General features: G+C 36.7%; 2 protein-coding genes across 3 annotated transcripts; one reads left to right on the top strand and one right to left on the bottom strand.

Annotated features, from left to right (window-relative positions):
• Window positions 1-321: 321 nt before the first annotated feature.
• Window positions 322-16,468, top strand: LOC118277378 (malonate--CoA ligase ACSF3, mitochondrial). Its single transcript, XM_035596145.2, has 9 exons — window positions 322-644; window positions 3,610-3,747; window positions 4,737-4,829; window positions 6,202-6,489; window positions 8,817-8,994; window positions 9,692-9,947; window positions 10,297-10,503; window positions 11,145-11,299; window positions 15,427-16,468. Exons 1-9 carry the CDS (start codon window positions 494-496, stop codon window positions 15,872-15,874), a joined length of 1,914 nt encoding a protein of 637 aa, XP_035452038.2. The 5' UTR covers window positions 322-493; the 3' UTR covers window positions 15,875-16,468.
• Window positions 16,469-17,937: 1,469 nt separating this feature from the next.
• Window positions 17,938-25,738, bottom strand: LOC118277379 (probable sodium-coupled neutral amino acid transporter 6). 2 transcript variants are annotated; one of them, XM_035596146.2, is made up of 9 exons: window positions 25,570-25,738; window positions 23,056-23,265; window positions 22,293-22,413; window positions 21,590-21,702; window positions 20,719-20,851; window positions 20,195-20,357; window positions 19,508-19,676; window positions 19,073-19,198; window positions 17,938-18,979 (listed from the first exon to the last, which is right to left on the bottom strand). In XM_035596146.2, exons 2-9 carry the CDS (start codon window positions 23,249-23,251, stop codon window positions 18,372-18,374), a joined length of 1,629 nt encoding a protein of 542 aa, XP_035452039.2. In that variant the 5' UTR covers window positions 23,252-23,265; window positions 25,570-25,738; the 3' UTR covers window positions 17,938-18,371. The 2 variants fall into 2 exon arrangements, with proteins under 2 accessions (XP_035452039.2, XP_035452040.2); XM_035596147.2 differs by lacking the exon at window positions 25,570-25,738 and adding an exon at window positions 25,043-25,346.
• Between the last annotated feature and the right edge of the window lie 773 nt (window positions 25,739-26,511).

Raw genomic sequence — 26,511 nt, 5'->3', positions numbered from 1 at the left:
CTTCGGTCAAAAGATAAGCATTGCCATACAACGTGGCAATGCGGCCAGTCTTCTGGGAACGTTCCCCAGTGACAGCGATGCGGACGAGTACTTCGACGCCTAACCACACCTAACCACGCCTATTGCCTTTATTTTAGTTTTAAGTTAGTTTTTATTCCTTATTTTTTTGGTATTTTTAAGTTGTAAATAATGTGTTAGTTTAGATTAATAATTGTTACTGTTTCATAAATTATCTAGTATAGAAATTATCCATCGAACAGATACGAGAAAGACAGTTTTATTTATTTGTCATAGTGACTGATGTCACATGTCAGCCTGTCAGCTGTTTGTCTAATTGACTGTCACTTCGAAAATAACCTTTTATCTCGGTGTCTTCGCCTTATCTTTTCACAAAAATATAATAAAATTGAGCTCAAATCTTACTTTTATTTTCATGGTGGGCACGTCAGGGCTGACTTAATATATCCAGGGACTATTTTACAATTAGTTTACAATGGAACTGAGTTTACGTACCGTCAGGACTTTTAACCGGCTTTTACGAAAACCCTTAGGAATCTTAGCTCATAGGAGTGTAACGGGCACAGCAGTAAAGGAAGAAGTTAATACAGAGTTACTGAATGTATTTAACCGCGACATAAAGAACGGTAAGTGGTTTCAAAATGTCTTATTCAAATTACATCAGAATTTGTTTTTTTTTCTTGATATTAAAACCTCTTTAGTAAGTCTCACCTTTTTCATCTTCATTTGTACTTGTCTGTATTTGTTTAGTAACCGGTTTAGCTTTGAATGTCTTTCCAGTTTCCTATTATTATTGCAGTCATTCCGTACAAATAGGTACCTATTTATAATTCTTTATTTGTACTCAGTGAGCTTTGCATTGTCCATCCAGTTAGATATTTATTTATCGCCATACTAAGAGACATAAAATAATCACTTAAACTATTCCTTATCCTTAGTTAGTAATGATTTTGTTCCATAAACAATTGCCAAGGACTGGGTTAAGGAACCATTAAATAAACTTGAGTATGTTGGTTAGTACCTAACTTATAAATAACCTTATATCTTTGATTTGGAAGTTATATCCAGTAGCTATATTTATTTTCTTTGCTGTTTCTTTATCTTGAATGTCATAGAAAATGTATGGAAAAAATGTTAGGTAAGTAAGGTGAGATAGGTCAATGCAATGGTTATGTAAAATTATGCACCATTCATTCCTTATGTACCTATATGTATATTTCTACTGCAAACATGACAAACATATTGAACTTGAAACTTGCAAGGTGAAGAAATTGTTTACATTAATACTTATAGTAAGTTTTTTCTCAAAATGATTTAAGTTTTAGTTTTTAATTTGAAAATGTGTTGTGGTGGTGGGAGACTTAATGCCTGCTTCTCATGCATGGGTTTCGAAACCAGCAAGTACCAATGTGAATTATTCTGAGTTATATGTACTTTTTAAGATTATTTAAACACCTAAGGAAACCTGTTGTTATTATCATGGATGTGTAGATGTGATGTGCAATGAGTTTGTATCCTATTCCCATCCTATGTGTATATCCTATACCCATAAAAAAATTTGTTGTTATATAAAATCAAAACAGACAAACACTTACATTCCTTTTGATATGCTTTCATTAAATCTCTATTATGCAATGGGTATAGGTGAGGCTTAGATATGTATTTTTATCTTTACTGCATTATGACATACATTCATGTAAATGTATAAAATTATTTCCTTTCTTTTATTGTCCAATTACTCTCCCTTCTCAATCATTCCGATCCTTATATCAATCATATCCTTAAATTCCTAACATTCTATACATACTTATTGAATCACTATCTTCTGCCAGCGGCTTCGCCCGTTACCGTGGGATAAAAATATCTTATCACCAAAGTCAGCTCATACAGTCGTCTGTATACCAAATTTCATCAAATTCTGTTCAGTAGTGTCAGTGTGATTGACGGATAAACATCTAAACAAACAAACTTTCACATTTATAATATTAGTGTAATCGCTGTGCGGAAAGTTTGATGAGTGGAGTCGCATGTAATAACTAGTATAGTCATGAGTAATGTTTGTGTTACGTAAATTGTAAAGTATTTTATCTGTTAGGTAAGTCGTTATCAGTGTTTGAAAATAATGTTTTTAAAAACAATATCTCAAGTATTGTGATAATATTAGGAGATAATGTTTTAGCTAGCACAGTGGCAGCACATATGTATATAATATGTTTATTATTTTTTGAGAAGTTACAACTAATTGTGTGTTGTCAACTTTACTGCTAGAGTTATAGAGCGATACTAGCTTCAGCCTGCGACTTCGTCCGCAGAAAATTAAAATTTTTTGCGTTGTACTACCCCTAACATTTAGGGAGATGAAAAATAGATGTTAGCCGATTCTCATAGATAACGGATAAGTACAAAAAATTTCATAAAAATCGGTCAAGCCGTTTCGGAGGAGTATGGCAACGAAAACTGTGACACTAGAATTTTATATATTAGATGTAATGGCAACAGAAGAATAAAGTACTGTTAAACTTTAAATACTGAGCCGTATTACCCCTAAGGCAAATTAGGCGCCCAGGGCGCCTGGTTACCGAGGAGTGCCGCGAGATGTGCTTGCCCAACTGCCCGTAGAGTGATGGCGGTGCCAAAATTAGAAAACATTAGGAGCGCCTATGAGATCGCCCCACACTATGATTTTGCTCTTGTGTCATAGGTGCGTTTACAAATATACAATTTCACATACACATGACACCCAGACCCAAAACAACAGTTTGTGGATCACACAAAGAGTTGATCCGTGCGGTAGTTGAATTCGCTACACGTTGCGCGGCAGCCGGTTGCCCACATCACATTCCTAAGTTTGGTCATACAAGCTGTAGATTTACAGATTACAAAATACAGTATGAACCAGTTTTCGTTGATGACAAAGCATTTATTAACTTGTCGTTCATGTGACATCCATATCTTTTAAATAGATATCTCTTACGTATAACGTCAAACAGAATTTATCGAAAAAGATATAGTACCTATAAGTGACGTTTTTACCTTTAGGTATAAACTATATTAGCCACTAAGATTTAGCTGGCTCATAGAAACAAAGTCTTATTCTAATTAATTCTGGATAAGTTGGCTGGCTTGCTCATGCATCCCATCTGCTACTAGCAAAGGTTACTCTAGTAACCTTGGGCCAAACACAGCCAGTACCGCTAAATCCCCAAAGGTTGGTATAGCTACTTACTGTAGGTACCCTGGTGTCGCGAATGTCTAACGGCGCATTCCAATATCGGTAGATTTGCCTACCAGAGGTAGAATTTTGACCCATTTTGTATGGAGCTTATGTCAAAATTCTACCTCTGAGGGTCAAATCTACCGACAGGTAGGTTATTGGAATGCGCGGTAAGAGCATCGTCGACTGTTTATGATTAATAGACGTATATCTATCCATTATTTAATAATTTCAACTCTTATAACTAACATTACAGGAAATGTAAGCTAATGCGTTAGCGAGGCCTTTTTTAATATTTACTCTTCATCATCAAACACTATAGTCCACCACATTCATCTAGACATCCATTTTAACATTTTCTTATTATTATGTTGCAGGAGGTGCAGTGCCAGTATTTCGCAGAGCCTTATTGTTCCCGACGCGGGTGGCCTTACAAGATGAGCTTGGTATATACACGTACGCCGGCCTCTACCAAGCAGCCTCCGTGCTGTCACAGGAGATCGCCGCGCAGCTGGGTAAGCCAAAAACAATTATAATAACTCATTAAATCGTAAGACATACTAAATTAACTAAAAAAACACGACGCGGCGACGCATTGCTCGACGTCTACTGTTTCGCGATGTCGTCGCGTCTGCGCATGCTGCTCATGTTGAGAGACCGTCTGTGACTCGAAATTAGTAGAACTTTTCTCCATTGGTATACGTGAGTAAACTGTGATTTTTAAGTAAAAAATAATGATACTCATATTACAAAGAAACGACTCCCGAGCATTTTACCCGCTGCTCGTCTAGACCGTCTTGTACACCATAGATTGATTAAAGTGATTTCATTTGAGTCTAGAGTTTATGAGAGAGTATTTGGAAGATGGTTGAGAAGTAATTTCAGTGGGATATAATCGTAACGTTGTGTTTGATAAATGGACTATCCAACACAAATAGAATGATTAAATTTGAACCAGTAGCTCCGGTCGTTAGCGCGTTCAAATAAACAAACATGCAAGCAAACAAACAAACAAACTCTTGAAAATTCTATAGATAGACAAAGATTAATATTAGGTACTACCTATACAATGTGAGACTTCTAACCCGTTAAGGCTGAGTTCTACATCTAATTTTATCGACAAAAGTCTTGGGTCGAAGGGGTCCCCCAAAAATTATGGCTATTTTAATATTTTTTTACTTTTTTGATATCAAAGGTTGTATGCGTCGTAGAAACAAAAAAATTAACTACAAACGGTAGCTAATAACCTTGGCTAACTAATTCATTACTTTTTTCATATGTTTGATAATGTTTTGGTGGAAAAAAATTATTTCTGAATTATTTTTACCGAAAAAATCGCTAGTTTTCAATATTTTCAATTGGGGTTTAACCCCCATATTATTATTTTTTTGTCGATAAAATTAGATGTAGTACTAAGCCTTAATGGTTTAGAAGTCCCACCCCTATCACATTGTATAACTACATATTATTTACTCATATTTAATTTCTGTATTGTCCCTTTCAGTTGGCGAGACGGAGAGGACGATTGCATACATGTGCAACAATGATGCGTCTCACGTCATCGCGCAGTGGGCTATTTGGATGACTGGCAATATTGGTGAGTACTAAGTACTAGTCCATGTATTTAACAGAAAATTATTCTAAATACGATAGCGATAGAGTTTCAATTTGATCGTATCCACTATAAGACATGCAATAAGTAGGTACTAGTTCATGTATTTAACAGAAAATTATTCTAAATACTATTGTTGAAATAATTGAAGTAAAGTTATATTTTGGAGAAAAACACTTCCTTTATTTGATCGTTCACACGTTTACATTTTCAAAGACAAAAAGCACAGACAAAAGTATGGCCGCGAAACGGAAACAAAAAGTAAACAGACTAAAAATATAGTTTGACAGTTTTCACTCTTAAACCGCTAGATAGCACTACTTGTGTTAAGATTATAATATTTACTCTAAATTACAACAACTATTGTTTTTATGGTATAAGTCGGTAAACGAGCAGACGGATCACCTGATGGTAAGCAATCGCCGTCACCCATGGACACTCGAAACACCAGAAGCATTTTGGGGGTTAAGAATTTAAGGGTTGTTGGAAAATCAGGGATTGGGAAGGGGGGTAATTGGGCATCCAGTAACCTCACTCACACAACGAAACACAACGCAAGCGTTGTGTCACGTCGGTTTTCTGTGACGCTGTATGTAGTAATACTCCGGTTGAACCGGCCCAGTTGAAGCCAAGTCGAAGAAATGCAACAAACAAATCTTGCATTGTACTATTCCTCTCCACCCTATAAAACCCCAAAGACTATTTTTGTTCTTCCATGAACGGCTTCGATTGCCTACCATCAAGTGATCGGGAGCTGCGGACTGCCTAGGTTACCGGGGTTCTGGCTCAAAAAGCAGGAGTAGGAACGGGGTGGTTTTTAGTCAGTAAGAGTCTGACACTCCCTCTCGCCTCGCCCAAGGCGGGAGAAAACATTGAATGATTGCCCTCTCAAAAAAAAAAAAACCATCAAGTGATCTGTCCGCTCCTTTACTAAACAATTTTAATTCTCTGAGTATTCGTTTTGTGATCATAACGATAGAATTTTGACAGTTAAGTGTTAATTCGCATTGTCGTGAACGTTCAATTTTTATATCCTTGTTAAGTTGGATGGTTGTTCAAGAAGTTTTTAACACTAAAGTTACTCTGTTCTATACCTACTCTAAAAGGATAGGTAGAGATGCAAATAGACATAAATGTGACATATGAAATTTACATATTAGAAAGCACTATAATATTCTATAATATTATATTCTAACTTTTTCCGACACCCGAATCGAATCCCACTTGTAAAACTCAACAGCCACGCTTGTAACTAATCGACCAATGAGACAATTTAATATCTAAGAATAATCTATTTTATATGTATAAAGTATTCAGAACTTAATATTAACAATATGTATTATTTTTTCTCTTCCAGCGGTGCCCCTAACACCATTACACCCACCAGAAATGTTAAAATACTACCTAACAGACAGTTTCTCAAGCCTAGTACTATGTACACAAGAATTTGAGAAGGTTCTTCGACCAATTACTCTAGAAATGAACAAACCTCTTCTAGTAACGGGCAGGGATAATGTTTTGACTGCACAACTGTACCAGCCCAACACATCATTCTTGAAACCTAAAGCCGAAAGCAATTTGACTGATGTAGGAAGAAGTAACGAGTGGTATGGGAACAATGAGGCTCTTATTATTTATACTAGTGGTAAGTTTATACTAGATCCTCTTACCAATGCACAGTGATTCATCCAGAACATGCTAGCTGGACAAAATTATTTATTGATGTTTTTTGTCTTATACGGCTTTCATTTGACGTTTTATTGCATAATTCGTGCAAAACACCCAAATAAAAGGGGATAGGTAGGTAACTAGGGGTAGGGGGTAGGGGTACGATTTTTAAGAATACAAAGATTACCAAATAAAGTGTGTAATTAGGACACGTAAATATAAATTCAATAGTATAAAAGGGGTAACAACATATATTATGGTTCAATTACTAATATCATAGCTACTAATTGCATAATGGGGCCTCATTAGGTACCTAAGTTGTATCAAATTGCCTTAAAGTACTTACATTCTTAAAATTGTAATTAGTAAATAATAATTAAAGTACATTTTACATTTCACAGTCCTTTTCCTTACTACAACACTATATTCTTCTGAAGAAGAATCTTCTATATTAGAGACAGAACTACCATTCAGACTAGAACTACTTATATTTACTTATATCTATACAAAATATGTCTATATATAATATTTAATTATATCCCTAATAATTATAATTAATTCTAAAACTTAAACATTAGAAAAACATTAAACCTAAAAAATATCTGGAGCTAGTTCAGGATACCCAAGAAAACGATCAGAAGTATTTCCATCATTAGTATTCCCGAATCCAGGTTTTGGTTTATCGACTATTAAACCCATTTCCGACTTAAACCTATCTTGGATGGGAGCTGAACGCTGTGTCACATTTTCTATGTCATTTTCATCTCAAAGGTTTCATTTTTTAACTTCAAGCTTATGTGAAGTAATCACTCAGGTCATCAAAGGTTTTAGTAGGACGACCCGGAGTGGATGTTCAGGGTTTGGAGTGGTGGGCAGTCACTTTACACTTGATATCTTCTGCCAAATGAGTAGAATGGTTGAACCAGAAGCGTTCATGATTGCCTCCAGAACTTTTCCATTTTTTTAGCAAATTTTGAAGAATTTCTGCTGATATGGTTCCTTAACTCTTTCATAGAATCATCGCTGATACTCTATGGTCCGTGTCTGTTCCTTATATATTGATATAATGCACTGGTACGATATTATTTTGAGTGTTTGCACCATTCTTCCAAAAACTCAATGTTTGAAATTGTTACTTCGATGTCTAGAAAATCCAATAAAAAACATAGTTGTAATTTTTTGTGAATTTTATGACTACTAAAAATCAAAAGCTAATAGATATAGCTATGATATATAAAAAAATCAACCCGGGGGAAAAAGGGGAGAGATAGTTTCTGGTCCATTAAACTTTAAAAACGACGTAAAAATATCAAAATTTTGCAACATTGCACGTTTTGTAAATAGCGGAGAAAAACTATAGGTACTTTAAGTATCAAAATAAAAAGTACATACCTTCAGCTACAAAATCCATCACAGTTTTTTTTCACAAGTATAAAATTCACTAGGGTATGATGTTTCTCGTTAGAAGCGAAATTGCCACTAGTTAACACTTTACTTACACCTTATTTGTATAACAGCCCTTATTAGCTCATTAGTGATTGAAATGTGTGCAAAACAATTCTTAGATCTGGGATAGTGGGGATATTGGCTACGTATTTCAATAGTTAGTTCTTGGAAATTTGGAAGTGACTTTTGTCTAGCTAGCATGTTCAGGATGAATCACTGTGCAATGTTATGTTTGTGTGTATGTTTGTTACTCAATCACGTCAAAGTGGCTGAAGGGATCGGGATGATATTTGGAACATGGGTAGAGTATGCGGTGAATAATTCTCATCACTTCTCCGAGTGAGAAGAGGCATTTTATCAGCATTGGGGTATTTGCAGGTTAGTGATGATAGAGCCTAGTGCCAAATATTGGGCACAATTCCAAACAAATTGTTGAATATCAGAAAATGCCAGTTCGTTAATTTTTATAATTAGTTAAAATAGTTTTTATAATAACGATTTAATGTCATGAGACATACTAAATTAACTAAAACATCACGGTTTACTCACGTACATTCAGTAGGTTGCGTGACGTCGCCACGTCTGCGCACGCTGCTCATGATTACGAGTCCCTCTGTGACTCGGAACTAGTAGAGCTTTTCTCCATTAACGTACGTGAGAAAACCGTGATTTTTTAATTAATTGAAATTGAAATTGAATTTTTTTTATTCGAAATTTGTACACAAAAAGAGTTACATACATTTCACGTTCAAGTAACATTTACCTTATAATAGTATAATCATAGCCTTAAGATAATCTATTACTAATATTAATTAATAGTTGTAGCAAAAAACAATAACAATGAAATTCTCCAACTAGGAACAACGAGTAAGCCGAAAGGAGTAGTGTGGACCCACAGCATGCTTCAGACCCAGATATCAGCGCTGCACTCCGCGTGGCAGTACTCAGCCAACGATGTGGTGCTACACACGCTGCCCCTACACCACATACATGGACAGCTCAACTCTATGCTCGCGTCCTTGGCTGCCGGTGCCAGGTATGTATATGTCAGTTCATAGCTGACGGAACATGCGTCATATCATCGGTCGCGTAACGCTAGAACAGATAAATGTATAGAAAAACAATTACGTCAGTACAACCGATGATACGCTCGACGTATTTTACTAAACATTATGAAAAAAAACTAAACTGATCAAAATTTGGTTTATAATTTTTAAAATTATTTTTGTCTCTACTAGTTTCAAGTATCGTGAATAAGAGTCCCGTTGTGACTTGAAATTAGTTGAGCTTTTCCCAATTCATTCACCTGAGTAAATCATTAATTTATTACATACATTAATTTCCATTAATTTGAAAATTATCTTAAGGTTTGCTAATTTTTTACACTTACCATGTAAAAACGGGTAAGCCTATACATCCGGTCCAATTTCATACTCCATGTTACGGAGTTTTTTTTTTAAATCGGCTATTTTATAAGATTTTTTTGAAAGACTAGCTTGATCGAGAAATCTTCTTGCTTGAAAGTCGCCCTTGTCGCTCAACCAATAAGACAGTGTTTTAATCAATATCGTAATACAACACACAAATATCCACAGCGTAAACACAACCGTAACGGTCTCTGTTGTCTCCTTATGATGCATACCTATAGTCCACAATAAAGATGATTTGATTTGTTTCACAATATAGTACATATATTGCACGCGGCTTTATAATATGTCGTAATATTCTAACAGGCTCAGAATGCTACCGTCTTTCGTGTCTCACAACGTTTGGTCTCGTCTACTCGGCATGGGGGAGCGCGATGAGACTAAGGTGACGGTCTTCCACGGCGTCCCTGCAATGTACGCGAGGCTGGTGGCCGACTATGATAGAATGTTCTCTGACTCGAAGACCGCGGAGTATGTTCGCACTACGCTGGGCAGTAGAATGAGACTGATGTGCGCTGGGTCTGCCCCGTTACCAGCTCAATTGTTCTTGAAATGGGAGGAGGTGAGTTTAAAGTTATTATTATTTTTTTTAATACGTAAGCAATTTTTTTAATACATAGATCAGTAAGCACATTAGTTATTCAATAAAAAATTATGAAAAAGTCTTTAATCCATTAGAAATCAAAACGTTTGCTTATTTATTACTTGTTTACTCTAGCTAACATTATCTTTAAAATATTGTATGTAATTGCAGTGGCTGAGCAACCAGTTTCAGCATATAGCGGGTTCGATTCCCACGTGCACGTAAATTTCTGTATTCCTTGTCTTGTGAAAATTCGTATTTGTAAATGTCTATAAAACACAGAAAATATATTAGTTACTGGTTTATATAAAACATGTTCCTATTACAGATATCCGGCATGCGCCTTCTTGAAAGATTCGGTATGTCAGAAGTGGGGATGGCTTTAAGTAACCCCTACCGGCCGGTGGAGGCTCGCAGTGTCGGGTGCGTGGGGCTCCCCCTACCGGGAGTCTCCGCAAGAATAGTCTCACAACGAGAGGACACCGGGGAACTTGAGCCTTTGGTAACTGTTGAGACTCCGATGCCAGAGACACAGGTATGCAATGTTACTTTATTAATTGGGTGGTTTTCCGAAAAAATCCCAAAATGTTAACAGTGTCATTATCCTCAACCATAAGTTAACAATTCAAACTTATGATTGAAACACATTTGGTGTCAATAAATTAAGCTGTGACACTGCTCTCAATCAATTCAATAAAAATAAGGATGATAATAAGCTACCGCGATGCTTAATAATGTAGGAGATTAATGATTTGTTAAATAAAAGTTTTTCGGAAAACCACCCAATTACTAGTTAGTTCTGTGTGGTTTCACCCGCTCTGCTCAGCTCCTATTGATCATAGCGTGATGTTTAATATACATAGTCTATATAGCCTTCCTTGATAAATGTCATTAATCCCCAAATCTGCAATCCTCAATTCGATCTTCTATCTTCAATACCATAACCTTCCATCCTCAATCCCCTAATGTCCAATCCCTCAATCTTCGATCTTGAATCCTCTAATCCCCTAATCCCTCAATCTGGCCAAAGGCCGTAACGCATTTGTAATAAAACTCCTCTGGTGTTGCGCATGTTCATGGGCGCCGCCGATTGCTTACCATCAGGTGACCAGTTTGCCCCTAATGCGGCTTATGCCCAAAACAAATACATATTAATCATCAACAATATCTTCGTAGATATGTCTGGAGCGTCTCGGGTTGTCAGCAAAGGATTTGTTCGTGGACTCGGATAAGTACGAGTGGAAAGCCCCGACGGTCACCACGCATAAGGAACATACCGACAACGCGTACCACGGAGAACTGCTCATTAAGGGACCCGCTGTATTTACTAGGTAAGTACCTACCTTTTTTGTATAATTATTTTTTATGTTAAATGAGCCGACGTTTGGCCGCTATCTCGCCTGATGGTAAGTGATGATGCGGCCTACGATGGAACACGTCTGCCCATAAGCAACCTATTCACTCGGGCTTTGAAGACACCCAGGTTATACCCATCATGAAACACAGACTCCGGCAAGGAGTTCCACTCCCTAGCAGTTCGCACAAGGAAGCTTGAAGCGAAGCGCTTCGTGCAAGTGGGTGGGATATCCACCATGAATCGGTGACGCCTCGCCGATTGTTTTGTGGTTCGATGATGGAAAGGACTAGGAGGAATCAAGTTGGTTTATTTAACCAGAGATAGGAATAGGTAGTGCTTATTAGCCTAAACTTTGAACAGAGAACAGAGAAAAGAAACGGAGACTTCCTTAGTGCTATATTTTTTCCGGACATCTGCTTAAATCATGTTTAAAAATACTATAAATATTCCTACATTTGTTACAACAATATTTACTGCGTTTTATTATTCTTTTACCGTTTTAGTTTTTTATATAAACTAGTTCAGAAAAGTTGATAGTTTTAACGACTGTATTATGTTATGTCTATTCGCAAACTTTAGGTAAACAACACGAACTTATTCCTTCCAAATAAAATAAATGATTATTTGTGTTAAAATATATCTAACCGTATTTTGAAGATATCTGAGACAACTGGGTATCACGCGAGTAAAACATTTCAATTAAGATCATTTTTAACTAAACTATGCATCTCGGTTTCAATAAATTAATTATTGAATATTTTAAATTTAACAATGCACCTACAATACAGATGAAACACAAATAAGTACAGACAAAAAGTCCGTTCTTTTCATATTTTTGGTATCTGAAGACCAATAAAAAACTAAAATCACAAAGGCTTAGTAGACTAGGAAATGGTGAGAACAGTATAATGTGGTAAGCAGTGTAGTATATTTAGAAGTATCGAGCGCCGTGTGACGTGAGACGTGCTCCTGCGTCAACGTACGCCAGCCAAGGTAACGCGTCCGTACGTCAGCGCTCACTTATTGCAAACTTCCCTTTTATTCAAATAAAACATTTATAGCTAAAAAAGCTTGTCATATTTGACTTCATGTTCCTCATGTACACGACTGTACAACGTGATTTTTTGTCAAGAAGTAATTAAACATTTCAAAAAGGTTACTTAATGGTATATATTTCATACATAATGTCTAATTATGTTGCAGTTAATGCATAATAGTAATATATTCTTACATTACAATTTTTATGGTATAAGCCGATAAACGAGCCGGCGGTTAAGCGCCTCTCATGGACACCCAAAACACCAGAGGCGTGTAAAAGTGCGCTGTTTAAGGATTGTTGGGGAACCAGGGATTGGAAAGGGGAGTAATTTCTGTGTGGCCGTGTTATCACTCCGGTCGAACCGGCCCATTCATGCCGAAGCATGGCTCTCCCACACTTAATATAGATATTACTTAGTGCTGATTTTTCAATGAATAAATAAATTTATAGAATATAATTGATACCTGACAGTTTTAGTATTATCAAAAATTCAAAATTATTCCTCCGATTAAGTTATCTGGCGTTGAGAAAACCAGCTCTTGATAAAACATTCTAATTTGAAACAGATGAATAATAATGCATGCATGAATAATTCGCGCCACTTAAATGTCTAAAACAAAAACATATTTTGGATATCAGACTCAGATATTGAACACAGAACCTTACTCTTGACAGGCGTGTAAACAACCCATAGGCTATTGGGGAAGTCGGAAATGACAAATTATAGTCTAAAATTAGTTTTTATCGTACACTGAACTGTACGTCATAGCAATAGAAAACGGCCTCACCTTGACTGATTGCGCAGGCGCCGCCAAATTAGCATTACAAAAATATAAACATAATTAAATGCTATCTATAACTGTAAAACTGGTTTTTTTAAATATTGTTCTGTTATATTGTTTACTTGTTTATTTCTGTCACATTAGAAAGTAGTTGGTGTCGCCTAGGCTACTATGAGCATGCGTGGTCAATGCCTCTTTGGCAGGGGTCGCAAATAGTAACATAATACAATAAAAAAAACTAGTTATTCATTTATGTCAAGTATGAGTGAGTAAATAAATTATAAAATGCACTACTAGAATTTTACTACTCAAAGTCAAAGTACATTACATTATCAGCTTATAAGTCGTCAATGCTGACCAAAGCCTCTTCTCACATGGAGAAAGTTTGAGCATTAATCACCACGCTTGCTCAATGCCGGTTGGAGCAATAAATGCACTGCAATTAGTTTATTTTGTAAATTATTGTAAGAATTTTATATTTGACGCGTACGATTTGAGAAAGGTGACCCGTCCTTATTCCCCCATCCTGGCGTCATGCCCTTTATAATTATGAAACAAAATGTAAAAATTTTAATTAAAAATGTACGAAAGGCAAAAAATTTAACTAACGAAAAGTATTATTTTTTTTCCTGAAACTGCAATTGACCACGATAAAATGTTCGGTGACTTAATTGCAATCAAGAAGTTATTAACCAAATTCTCAAAGTCAAAGTATTTATTTCAATTAATCCTTAATTAAGCACTTTTGAAACATCAAATTAAATGGTCCGTCGGTCAGTCTGTCAGTGAAGCTAGGTGCTCATTCCAAAGTATAAAAATATAACAAATTATATTACAATTAGTAGCTTCGAATGGAGAAGAACAAGCAAGAAACTCCATCCCTCTTAAAGAGGGAGGTCTTTGTTCATCAATGGACGTATATGTATGTATTTCGGTTGATGATGATCATGATTGTTGAATGAACGGAAATTTAAATAGATTAGCATAATACTATTATTGACGTAATACATAAAATGGTCGGTAAAAATAGTATCAATAATAATGAATAAGGTTAATAGATGCTGGCGCCGTAGAAATATATGTTTTAATATGTTGCAATATTAACATAACAACAGCATGCCTTCATGGATGCTTTCTGAATGGAGGTGACTGTATTTTGGCACAGCAGATAGAGCTACTAAGAACCTCTCGTTCTTCGTCTAATAGGGAATAGGGATGATGACGGGGTATGAAAATCTATATAGTCCGTCAGTTAGCTAATGAAATAATATTAGATGCGTATTTTTTTATTTTGTCATATAAGATAAATACGTCATTTCTACGTATAAAATGTACGTAGAAATGATGTTATGCGATATTTCAAATAGATATATCTTCGAGAGTATACGAAAATAAAAAAATACGTGTCTAATATTTTAAAATAATCTACAAGACATTAAAATAAAAATTAGTCATCTACCCTATTAGCTAGTGTCACACCATTGGACATTCAATATCTGTCATTTGCGCCATCTGTCGGTGGTCCCGAGGTTTAAAATAATTTAATATCATATCAAAATTAATAAAATACGGGGTTAGTTTTTTGTTCTTTGTAAACTGTTACGGGCTGCTGATGATCACTTCGAGATCAAACACTATTCAAATTAATGAATAAAACTATTTATAATACTTAACAAGCTTTTTAAATGTTTTATTAGAATAAAAGGGAAGTTTGCAATAAGTGAGCGGTGACGTACGTACGGATGCGTTACCTTGACGTCTCACGTCACAGATCGCCCGATACTTCTAAATATACTACGCTGCTTACCACATTATGCTATTCTCACCATTTCCTAGTCAGTAATCCTTTGTGATTTTGGTTTTTTATATATGTACTTAAATATCTAACATAAAAATATGAAATAAAAATCTCCGTACTTGTGTATTTATACGTTTACGTCGTTGAAGAAACTTTTTTGTATATACATTAGTTTTATTTTTATCACAATAATAACAAAACAACAAAATATCGCGCTCGCGTTCCAAAATACCTACTAGTCTTCCGATAACGCGGGTGCGGGCGCCTCGCTGCTAACAGCTGATCATGCGAAAGCACACGCTCGTATAATTTTGTCGTTTTGTTATTGTGATAAAAATAAAACTAATGAGTATACAAAACTAGTTTCTTTAGGAAAGTTATTTGTAATCATGAGTACAATCACGTGTTTAAATATCGTTCACTAATTATCAGTCACCCTATACTGTATAAAGGAGACTGACTACATTTATCTATTGTTATAGATACTGGAATCGGGCTCCAACACTGAACTCATCAGATTTCACAGAAGACGGCTGGTTCCGCACCGGAGACACAGCTTCCTTCGAAGACGGTAAGTTCAGGATATTGGGACGCACATCAGTAGACATTATCAAAACAGGAGGATACAAAGTCAGTGCCTTGCAAGTAGAGAGTGCCATCTTAGACCACCCTAGCATAGCCGACGCAGCCGTGCTTGGAATCGAAGATGAAAACTACGGAGAAATCGTTTCAGCAGTTGTAGTACTTAAAGAAAATGCTAAGTTAACTCTTCAAGAGTTGAAAGAAGCTGCTGGGAAGAAACTAGCTCCCTATCAGCTACCTAAAACTCTGCTTGTTACGAATGAAATGCCGAGGAACGCGATGGGTAAGTTGGATAAGAAGGTTATTAGGCAAACGTTTGGTAAGCAACTCGTTATGCCGAAGAAGTAAAGTTTTTGTGTTCAGTACCTTTAGTATGAGTTTTAAAGTTTTGCTTTACGTTTTACGTAATCAAAACGGGTTCGGCACTCTGATTGGTTGGTTTATTCGAGCCGGCCAATCAGAGCGCCGAACGCGCTCTCGTTTGGATTATGTTAAACGTAAAGCAAACTTGTACTAAGGGTACTGTCAGTTTTGTCCAATGAACATGTCTTTTATTGAACCTTGGGTCGTAGATTGCGGTGAGCAATAGAAACGTCAGTGTATGGGATTTACAATGACATTAGACAAATGGGGGCTATACTGTGTTTTTGCTCACCAGATGGCGTTAGTGTGAACCTCTAGTTTTTCGTCCAATAGGCAAATAGCTAGTGTCACACCATTGGACGTTCAATATTTTGACAGCTGCAGTGATTGGACAAAAACATTCTTGCTACTATTGCGACATCTGGTGACCAATAAAACGGTGGCCCCTTCTATGTTAAGCCCATACATTAACTTTTCTTTGGTCGAGTAGAGTTTAGTATCTAACAGGATCAAGTCGTTATTGTTGTTTTAAGTAACCCTTAAAACTGTTTTAAGTTTCTGATATGTTATGTAGAAGACTCCAATACTTAATTGTTTCAAATACAATCTTTATGTCTACGGAATTGATTCGAAAATCGCTTGAACGAGCTATTGAGTGTTTATAAAATTTCCTATACATATATTTTTAAGAGGTTAGCTTTACAAGTACATTTGAAATGAACGAACAATAATATTGTATTCAGTTACTTAAAATTTTTGTTAATTAATTTATAGGTTATTTTTAAGTTGATCGTTTTAGCGTAAACGATAAAGCAATATTGTTTTCTTTGTCGATTCTTAATAATAATTTGTAAAGGGACTAATATGAATGCACGCTACGCATGGCATTAATGTCCCTTTTTTATACCAAAAAAATCATGTCTAATTGTCCGACCTTGGCCACAAACTACTGATGATCAAAAAAAGGTAGTGTTACCAGTGATATAAAAACGATGTGCAATTATTTTTAGCAATAATACTGACTGTATACCCTTAGTACGAGTTTGCTCTACGTTTAATGAAATCGAAAGGAAAGCGTTCGGCGCCCTGATTGGCCGATGCGAATGAATGAACCAATCAGAGCGCTGCACGTGCTCGCGTTTCGAACTCGTTAATCTAAAACAAACTCGTACTAAGCCCTTTGAACAGTAGAACAAAATATTCGTTGTATTTAATTATAACATACTGGTCTATTTACCTCTCCTAGGGGATAAAATAATGTAATATTTGTCGAAAGAACTAAATTATTTGATATCAAATTAATAACTTATTAATAACTTTTATGTTTGATTGTTTTTTGGTTGTCATAGTTACTTAAAGTAATTTTTAAAATGTAACCGTTTGTTTTTTTTTTCGATTAATGATTTGCTATTTTGCTGTAAAACCATTGAATTAATATTTTTTAAGAATGTATTGGCACAAAGTATACAGTAAGAGTTGTGAGAAGTGTTGTGAAAAGCCTATAGCTTTTCAAGAAAATGACATTGTTGTTGCATTTAACAGAGGCAAGGAAAAAGTTAATTAATAATTATTTAGTATGTCTTACGAAAGTTATATTATCGGCTTAGTCACGTAACTATTTGACGAGGAACTCGACTAGTTTCAACCCATGTTAGAGGCTCATATTAATGAGCACACGACGCGGGGATTGTCACACTGCTACTGAAAAATAGTTACGTGAGTAAGCCGATAACATAATAATTAATTTAGTATGTCTTACGAAAGTTATAATAAAATTATAGGAAAAACATGTACTTAAAATAGATACATTTTTGTTAAAATTGTTATTTATCGAGTGTAACTCTTGTAATATATCTATTTTTAACCGACTTCTAAAGAAGAGAGGTTATCATATCTCTGTTTTTGAAACAAATTAATGTACAGAATAGAGTCGTTCGTTTTGGTTGTTCCTATAATATTTAAAATTGAACTTTTAACTGAATGACTGAGAAAATGTTGTAATTAATTACTAGTTATGTATTGTGATTGTAATGTTGAATAAAAGACAATTCAATTTATTAAGTCGTTTTTATTTTTTCAATTTATTCTAATGAGTATTGTACCTCGTTCTTACTTACTATTTACAAGTAATTGACGCAAAACTGTTTACTTAAATCTTGCTTTAGATGATGTGTATTTTGATTACACGTACTAAACACATTTTAATTTTATTTATTCGTAAACAATAATGGCTTCCGTGCGACTCAATGTGCTACTATAGATTATAGACCAATAGAATATTCGCTAATGTCAAACCATTTCTAATATAACCTTATACCTCAGTGGTAGTATCTCAAAATTTCATTTATTAGCGAGACTCATGATTAAAATGGCAACTTGTTATTCTTCAATATTTTACTTATCAATGGAAAAAAAATATGACCAAAATACTGGAGAAGTGAAAATTTCAATACTTCTTTATCGTCGTAGTCTTTATTGATTTTCATACAGCCATAGGTAACTGCAAAAAGCTTCTGGCAGCTTCTGTAGCGTTCATCAAACATGGTGGACTAAATGTGGCATAAGCTATGGAGTTCGCCCAACTCGAATAAGTCGCTACTATTGTCGCTACAATGCCAATCGTCATCACAATTAAAGCTAAAACAACATCGTACCATTTGATAGCGTATTCATCCTCTTCCTTCATTATTTCTATAGCATAATCTGTGAACGTTTTGTACTTGGTCGATGACCCCACAGAAATTAGCGGGCTTTTTGACAGATCGCCATTTTGAAAATCTTGAGAACTGTCATTTTTACTGTCGCCATTTTGTAAACTGTCACCTTTAGTGTCGCCATTTTGTGAGCTACCATTTTGAGCTCCGTTTTGTTTCTCTAGTATTTTATGAAAAGGATTATGTTTTGGAGAAATTTTGGACTTCATGTAGCATAGTTTGAGGAAGAATACGGGAGGACAGATGAACATTAACGGACCGGTGAGTGTGGAACCTACGAGACCCATCACTAAATCGAATCGAGGCACTGATTCTGCTAGAATTACTGCTAAAGCTACGATACTCGATCTTATTAGGCAGCGTTGAAAGCAGAAATCTGTAACAAAAATCGTACCTTTATGGTCTGTTTAAATCACAAACATGACGAGATAGTGTGCGTACCAAAGCAAGATATACCTAAATGCCTTACCTCTAGGAATCTTCATTAAGTCTTCAATATGTTGGAACAGCGCCGAGTGACTGACAGCGCTTGACAGGCACAGCTGAAGAGTCACCAGCAGTGACATCAGATACAGCGGTATTGAGGACGGAATACCTGCACGAAATAATATAATTTATTACAACAGAATTTCTTCGACTCAAATGATAGTTCACTGGACTGCTGTGGGCGTGATAGTCCTCTGCACAAGAAGGGTAGAAACACGAACGAGAGAGGTTATCTGGTGGACCAATCCCCTTTCTCCCAAATTGCCGATAAGGCACTCGTAACTCCTCTGGTGGTGCAATTGTCCATAGGCGGCGCAAATCCTTTAACATCAGGTGACCATTTCACTTGTCCCATAAATACGCATAAAAAATTTCATGCTATATTGTATCTCATGGAGAAAACTTGAAAGTTACTTACTCTGCAATATATTGTTGTCAAGATCTGTTCCATATCGGAAGGCGGAGAGGACGGTGGTGATCGCGAACATGCAGCCAGTGATCCCGAAACCCCCCAGCACTGCAGCATTGATCTTCTTACTGTCCTTCATATCCACTTGCAGCGTCAACAACATTGGGTGGATGTCAAACTAAAAACAAAACACCCTTTAAAATATCACGTGAAACGACTAAAAACCACCCCGTTCCTTTTTCTGCCCTTCGAGCCAGAGGCCCGGTAATCCCGCTAGATAGTCCGCAGCTCCGGAGCCATGCTAAACCAGCTCGACTAAAGTGATACTACGGCCTCATAGAAAGCCGGCGTGAAATAACGCATGCGTTTCGCTTTGTGAGTAAGGTTACCGGAGGACTAATACTCAAATCCCTGAGCCCCAAAGGGCCGACAACGCAGATGTATCTCTGGTGTTGCGAGTGTTCATGGGGGCTTCTTACTTACCATCGGATATCCGTCTATTGGTTTGTCACCCTATCTCATAAGAAAAGAATATCATGTGTGTGTGTGTGCTTGCTCTACATAAGAGTTTGTCTTAAAAGGTGTTTGACAAACAAACGGTTTAGACGTAGCAGTTTAAATAAATCGGGTTTGTTAAAGAACTCAGTCATTCACTCGGGCTTGGTCACTATTAAATTATACTGGATACGGTCTTACCTGAAATGCGAGTATGCCGTATGCTATTAGGAAGTCCTGTAGTTGCGGTTGTAAGTCTACCACGTTAGACATTGGCATTGGGGAGGTGTCGTCTCGCAGGATACAAGTCCACGTAGTTATTGCCACTGTGGTTACAATTATCACTGAAGTTATCGCTATTGATCTGCAAAAGACGCAATTTTAAGAGTTTGCTTTGCATAAAAATTGTATCCCATAAGACGCTTTATAGGTGCTTTAATACTCCAAGATATGGTGTGTGTACAATCAGGTAAATTATTTATATGCAATTGGGAAAAAGAATTAGATTTGGAAATAAAGATACGTATTTATAATACTAAGTGAGACATACTAAATAAATTATTATGTTATCAGCTTCGACTCACGACGCGATGATTGTCACGGAATGCTCCTTAAGAATATGAGCCTCTAGCATGGCTTGAAACTCGTCAAGTTCCTCGTCAAACAGTCACTAGTAAGCCGATAACATAATAATTAATTGAGACGTATTTAAGTCAAGTACTTACTTCATATCTTTGGGCGAGCCCAGCCACATGACAGGGCAGAGCAACAAGCCCAGGATGACCATCCAGACACAATACGTGATGCCGATCTCACCGCCAGATATCTTCCACCAGAATATCTGCAGCGTCTGTGAAGCTGAACAGAATATAGCTTAGAATAACTCATGCTAGTAAAATGGGGTCTCTCGACGGCGAAGTAAAATATATGGTCTCCATCTACTCTTTCGATGGGACAGCAGCAGTTTCCTCCGATAAACCTAAACCTCCGATTCACTACGATTCAGTTTGTCAAGCGTGGAGATAATGGCTAACCACACATAAAATGCCTGTAGTCTGGACTATAGTAAACGATCAGTAAGTCTACTACCAAAAACCTAGTAAAATAGGGTAGACAGGGATGTCAAGCGTATTTTTTATGGTATAAAATAAGCCGGTAAACAAGCGTACGGATCACCTGATTGTAAGCCAACGCCGTCACACGTGGACATCCGAAACACCAATGGCGTTACAAATGCGTTGCGGCCATTTGGGTGTTATAAATTTTATTTGGATAATCAGGGATTGGGAAGGGGGTAATTGGGCCTACGGTAACCTCACCCTCACAACGCAACTTTACGTCGGTTTTCTGTGTGGCTGTGGTATCACTCCGGTCGAGCCGGCCCATTCCTGCCGATGCATGTCTCTCCCACATCATCATCAGATTGATGAAGTCCAACACTAGAGCCTCCCATTACATGTCATAATATCTACGCTATACAAGCTGGTTGCAGGGTTTCAGGTTCTTCAGAGAGCACTAGTGAATAGGGATGATGACAAATGCATTGTACTTTGCTGTTGCCAGTTCACTACACGTCAATTTTAGTACTAAACTTACCGATAATGAAATTAGGAACTCCTGAACCGAAGACGGCAGCATCAATGAGGAAGGTTACCAGCCTCTTTGCTGGCGCGCCAAATGCTAGCTCTGCTACCGCCGCATATGGAAATCTGGGTGTTGAGAAAGTATTTGTCAGTTATTGTTTACAAAATTCTCAACTAAATGATCAGTGAACTCTTGCCAAGTAGAAACCTATGTTTCAGCTCTGCAGCCACTTTTATGGTGGAAATAGAAGGTATTTTTTGTTATCTTTTTAGATAATCATTTAAATAATTTTATAGTCTCTTTCTCCTATGGTCATATGGTTGGTCATGATGGTCCATTTAGAACTTTACTTTAACATACACAGTAGCAACAACCGCATTCAATTAATACGAGTTAAGATTATGATAGTTCAGTTATAAAAATAAGTCAGATTTTCCTTCCTGGCGCTATAACTCCAGAACGCACGAACCGATTTCCACCGTTTTGCATTCATCGGAAAGGTCTCGGGCTCCGTGAGGTATATAGCAAAGAAAATTCCGAAAAATTCAAGAGCGAAACATCATTGGTGGCGAAACGGAGTTAACTAGTACACAACGCCGGGTTTGCTAGTAAGTTATAAAAAACATCTCCGTGGAATGTCCAGTCTAGTATCGTTCGTTTCTAACGTTGGTATAACGATATTTTGATACCTAACGACTAAAGCTATCTGTCTCACCTATTCTTTTCTTTAATGTCTGGGGTGATCTTCTGTGCGAGTAACCAGCTCTTGCCAAGTAAAACTGCCGTGTACAGCTGCAAGCCAAAGACGGACAAAACCAGTGGTAATCCGTATATACCTGGAAATAATTACAAGAGTTTTTACTTCACTTCACTACATGGATAAATCTAACTGCCTCAATGATTTTGACGACATTTTGTTTTTCTATGGGTCTGCCTCGTTGGTCGAATGGTCGCAAGTGCGACTGCCGGATAAAGTTTCTCAGGCTTGGATCCCGGGTCGGGCAAAGTATTACTGCTTTTTTCGGTTTTTGAGTCTGGAATTGTGGCCAGTATATGGCAAAAGGCTTATTCCCTATTACATGGGACTTATAACACAAATGGTGAAAAGTGGGTGTACACTGTATAGCGGCATTACGTCTCGTAATGTGCACCTCTGCCTACCCCTTCGGGGATAAAAGGCGTGACGTTGTATTGCATTTTTTTGATAGGTGGTCAACCAGATGATAGATTCCCTGATACTAAAAGTGATTAGCGTTACCCATAGACCAAAAGGTACCGGTGTACATATGCGTTGCCGGCCTAAGCGGGTTGTGGCCTTCCAGTAACTACATAACCTCAACCGCATGGTGAAGCACAACGTGAGAATGGTCCCACATCGATTTTGTTAAATATCATACAAAATGGTACAGAAATAATAACGTCCTTTTTATTTACTTTTTCTATTGTAAACCTAGCTTAGGTAATATTTTTCCACTTACCACAAGATATAACACTTTTAGGCAGGGTTATCACGGGGAATACTCCAAACAGGTCCACTATGCATAGTATTGTGAACAGGACACTTAGGCCTCCAGTCGTTTCTCCCACCGTGTAGTCTTCATGTCTCGTCACCAGTGTCGTGGGCTTGCTGTACCCGAGCCCCGGTATGTTTTCTAAGAAAGAGGGCAACTTCATTGCGAACCGGTTTACTGAAAACAAAAGAAAAATATTTTGTATAGGACGGCGAACAAGATGGATCACCTGATGACACCGCCCAGCAACACCAGAGAAGTTACAGATGTGATGCCGACTGTTTAAAAGGAATAAGGTAGGTAACACCTTCTTGAACGTTAAGTATCTCCTAATGTGTCTGTTCATGTCGTTGGTCTTAGTAATTAAGTTTTTTTTAAAGGGGAAAATCATCCAATGACATCTCCCGCCCTGGGCTAGGAAGGAATCGGGACGCACTATCGCATAACACATGCGTCTGATAATAATGCGCCTGTGTGGGGGAGCCTTGAAGCAGTGTCAGATGATACAATACCTGATCCCGATCTGAAATGGCAGACTACCTAACGGGTTACCAGGGTTCCGGCTCAATCAAAACAGGAGAATGAACGGGGTGGTTTTTAGTCAGTAAAAGTCGAACACTCTCTCACTACACTCAATATGGAAAATGTCATTGGATGATTTTCGCCCCTCAAAAAAAGGAGATACAATCATGAAAAAGTACTTAAAGGAATCAACTTGTGTGTACCATTCCCCTTTTTCATAAGTATGGAAAACATCAAATGACTTCTCCCGTGGATGAAACGAGAGAGTGTCAAACTCTTACTGACTATAAATCACCCTGTTCCAAATGTTGTTTTATCCCACATCCACTGTAAGGGGTAGCCCATTTCTTTGGATACCTACTCACCAAAATGAAGACCGAAAAGGCTTGGAACTCTTCACCTATTCTATTAGATAATGTAACAGTCTTTTACGTGAGAACCGTGCGAATCTATTCGCAGGTAAATCGGTAATAATGGTTTAAAATAACAAGACCTGACCTTAAACTAAGCACGCATAATGAGACGTATATACATTTTTTAATTTCTATAATTATATTATAACCAGTTTCCTTTTGGATCTATATCTATATCTAAATGCCACAGTCACGTTACTAGTCCAGTTTAATCTGGTTTGAAACGGGTTTTCTGTAGTCATGAAAGGGTAGCGTTAAGGGTTCTTCAATTAGGTAGGTACCTATTTACTTGAAAAAGTAGTCAGTCAGTTAAATGATAACCTTGCGAAGAAACAGCTGCCAATCATATTTAATTTATAAAAATATTATTTTCCGTCAATTAGGTGGAATCTGTTAAAATTCATTTGAAGCGGTGGCGCCAAGATTCCAAACTTGTGACCTTTGTAAAAGTAAGTGTACTTATGTGTATAAATAGTGTAGGTATATCGGTGCAACTTCATCATTTTTCAGAATCGATTCCATAAAAATCGATTTCAGATTTCTCGATTACAAAATTCTCCCGTCCACGCCGTGAGGTGAAATTTAGAATTTAGTGTCAGACTCTGTCTAAATACCACCCCGTTCCTACTCCTACTTCGAACCGGAGTCCCGGTAACCCACAAGGTCGTCCGTAGCCCCGGCCGGGCATAAATAAGCGTTATTTATTAGTCCCTTATCCACTTGACTAGCGGCGGTATAGGAGACACAATAGAAAATACATTGTGTGTCGCGTGGATCCGCATTACCGGCCTACCACAGCTAATGTACCTAGTAGGTTATATGCCTATATACTCTAATAGAATTCGCAATCATCAATCAACTTCGCACTCATATAGGTAATTAACATATTAAACGCCATGGGGTGCAAAAAAGACCGGCGCTAGCGGAGGATTTGCCTTCAACAGATTTTTGTTGGCAGTCAGTCTTAAAATATCTACATATTTTTCAATAATTAATAGATGAAGATATAAAAATCTTACCGTAAATACTTTCAGTGTCTTTCACATTCAGTTTATTTAGTTAATTCTTATTATGGTAGCAGTTTATAACTAAATCACTTGATAAAAAACCACATCAAACATTTCTAAGGGTTCATTTCCTAACGATAAACACTAATTAGACCACTAACTAAACTACTTTTTTAATTTCACTTTAAAATACTCTTTTGTTTAACTTCTATTCATTTTTAATGCTATAGACAAACTTGGTATTCTAATTTCAAATATAGAACACTGCACGGACAGTGTCCAGTGCGTAAAGCCAATAAGACTGGCCGCATCAATTGGGCAAGTTGTACGGGCTTAGTACAATCGAGGACAAAATTGTTAACGTTTCATTATTTTCATTTATTTTTTGTTTATTTTATATGTAGCGTGGTCATTTTTTGTTGTGATAGCATTGCACAATGTTTTATTCAGAAGCTGTTTTATGACATAATATGTAAAATGAATATTATGTCACAATTTTATCAAATTAATTTCTATTAATTATAAAGCTTCATACAAACCTCACTTCCGAGGTTCACGTTTAACACAACACCACACTATTTCATTTTGCAATAAAATTAAAAAAAAAATTCAACACTTTGCACAACAGGTATGCACTTAATATTTTTTATGTTATGACACACACACTCGATGCGATACGTGTTCGACAAATGAATTATTATTTTAATTCTATCAACTTAGAACTGAAGTCCGGACGACCTTCGGAAAGTCGTTGCGCTTACGATATCATTGTAATAAAATATAATAAAATAGATATAATATAAATAGGTCTGTTTTAAATGACACGGTCTGCCTCATGCATTTTTCTAGTCATTAATTATTTTGCCTATAAATGCCTATACATTTAAATAATCATTTGTAAAACATTTGTTTTACGTTAATTGATGCAACAGGCTCGCTTATTATATGAAATTAATGACATAACTGGAATCATTAATCATTTGGTCACTGGCTCAATGGTCAATATGTCTTCAATGACGAAGAAGTAAATCAAAGTATTGTGGTGTTGCTCGATGTCTTCCGTACTCTTTGCCCAATCTGATCCGGAGCTGCGAGCTACCTAGCGGGTTTACCAGGGCTGTGAGTTTCCGATATTTCGGCACTGTTGCAAGCGCCATCACGCGCCATGATCACGGATGAACTAATAATACGAAGATCAAATAATCAAGATTTATTTAGAAAGAATCAACAGCATTCATAATATATTTTACTCAGTAAATAGTTCATCTCCTGTTACCCAGATTTGGTGTAGTATCAGCTCGCCCCCTGGATCTTGCCCCTTCCGATTAAAATGTTCCACTCGCCCCGTTTTTATTAATTTGGAGTTGTGGTTCGCCCCTTACGAAAACCCTTACGGGGCGAGTGAAAAATTTAACAATTAAATAATTATTTTGATGCATCGACTCGCCCCTTGCGGCATTCCATTTGAAATTTAACTAAAA

The sequence above is a fragment of the Spodoptera frugiperda genome, chromosome 10 (genome assembly GCF_023101765.2).
Source record: "Spodoptera frugiperda isolate SF20-4 chromosome 10, AGI-APGP_CSIRO_Sfru_2.0, whole genome shotgun sequence".
NCBI lineage: Eukaryota > Metazoa > Arthropoda > Insecta > Lepidoptera > Noctuidae > Spodoptera > Spodoptera frugiperda.
Note: the sequence above shows the minus strand (reverse complement) of the source record. Positions and strands in the feature narration are given on the sequence as shown.

Excerpts from the sequence above, each read along its gene's own strand:
- LOC118277378 (XM_035596145.2), top strand. The coding sequence starts at position 494 with ATGGAACTGAGTTTACGTACCGTCAGGACTTTTAACCGGCTTTTACGA. Across the intron at positions 3,748-4,736 it reads GGAGATCGCCGCGCAGCTGG|TTGGCGAGACGGAGAGGACG; the intron begins GTAAGCCAAAAA and ends TGTCCCTTTCAG. Across the intron at positions 9,948-10,296 it reads TGTTCTTGAAATGGGAGGAG|ATATCCGGCATGCGCCTTCT; the intron begins GTGAGTTTAAAG and ends TTCCTATTACAG.
- LOC118277379 (XM_035596146.2), bottom strand. The coding sequence starts at position 23,251 with ATGAAGTTGCCCTCTTTCTTAGAAAACATACCGGGGCTCGGGTACAGC. Across the intron at positions 22,414-23,055 it reads TAAAAGTGTTATATCTTGTG|GTATATACGGATTACCACTG; the intron begins GTAAGTGGAAAA and ends AATTATTTCCAG. Across the intron at positions 18,980-19,072 it reads CTTAATGAAGATTCCTAGAG|ATTTCTGCTTTCAACGCTGC; the intron begins GTAAGGCATTTA and ends TTTTTGTTACAG.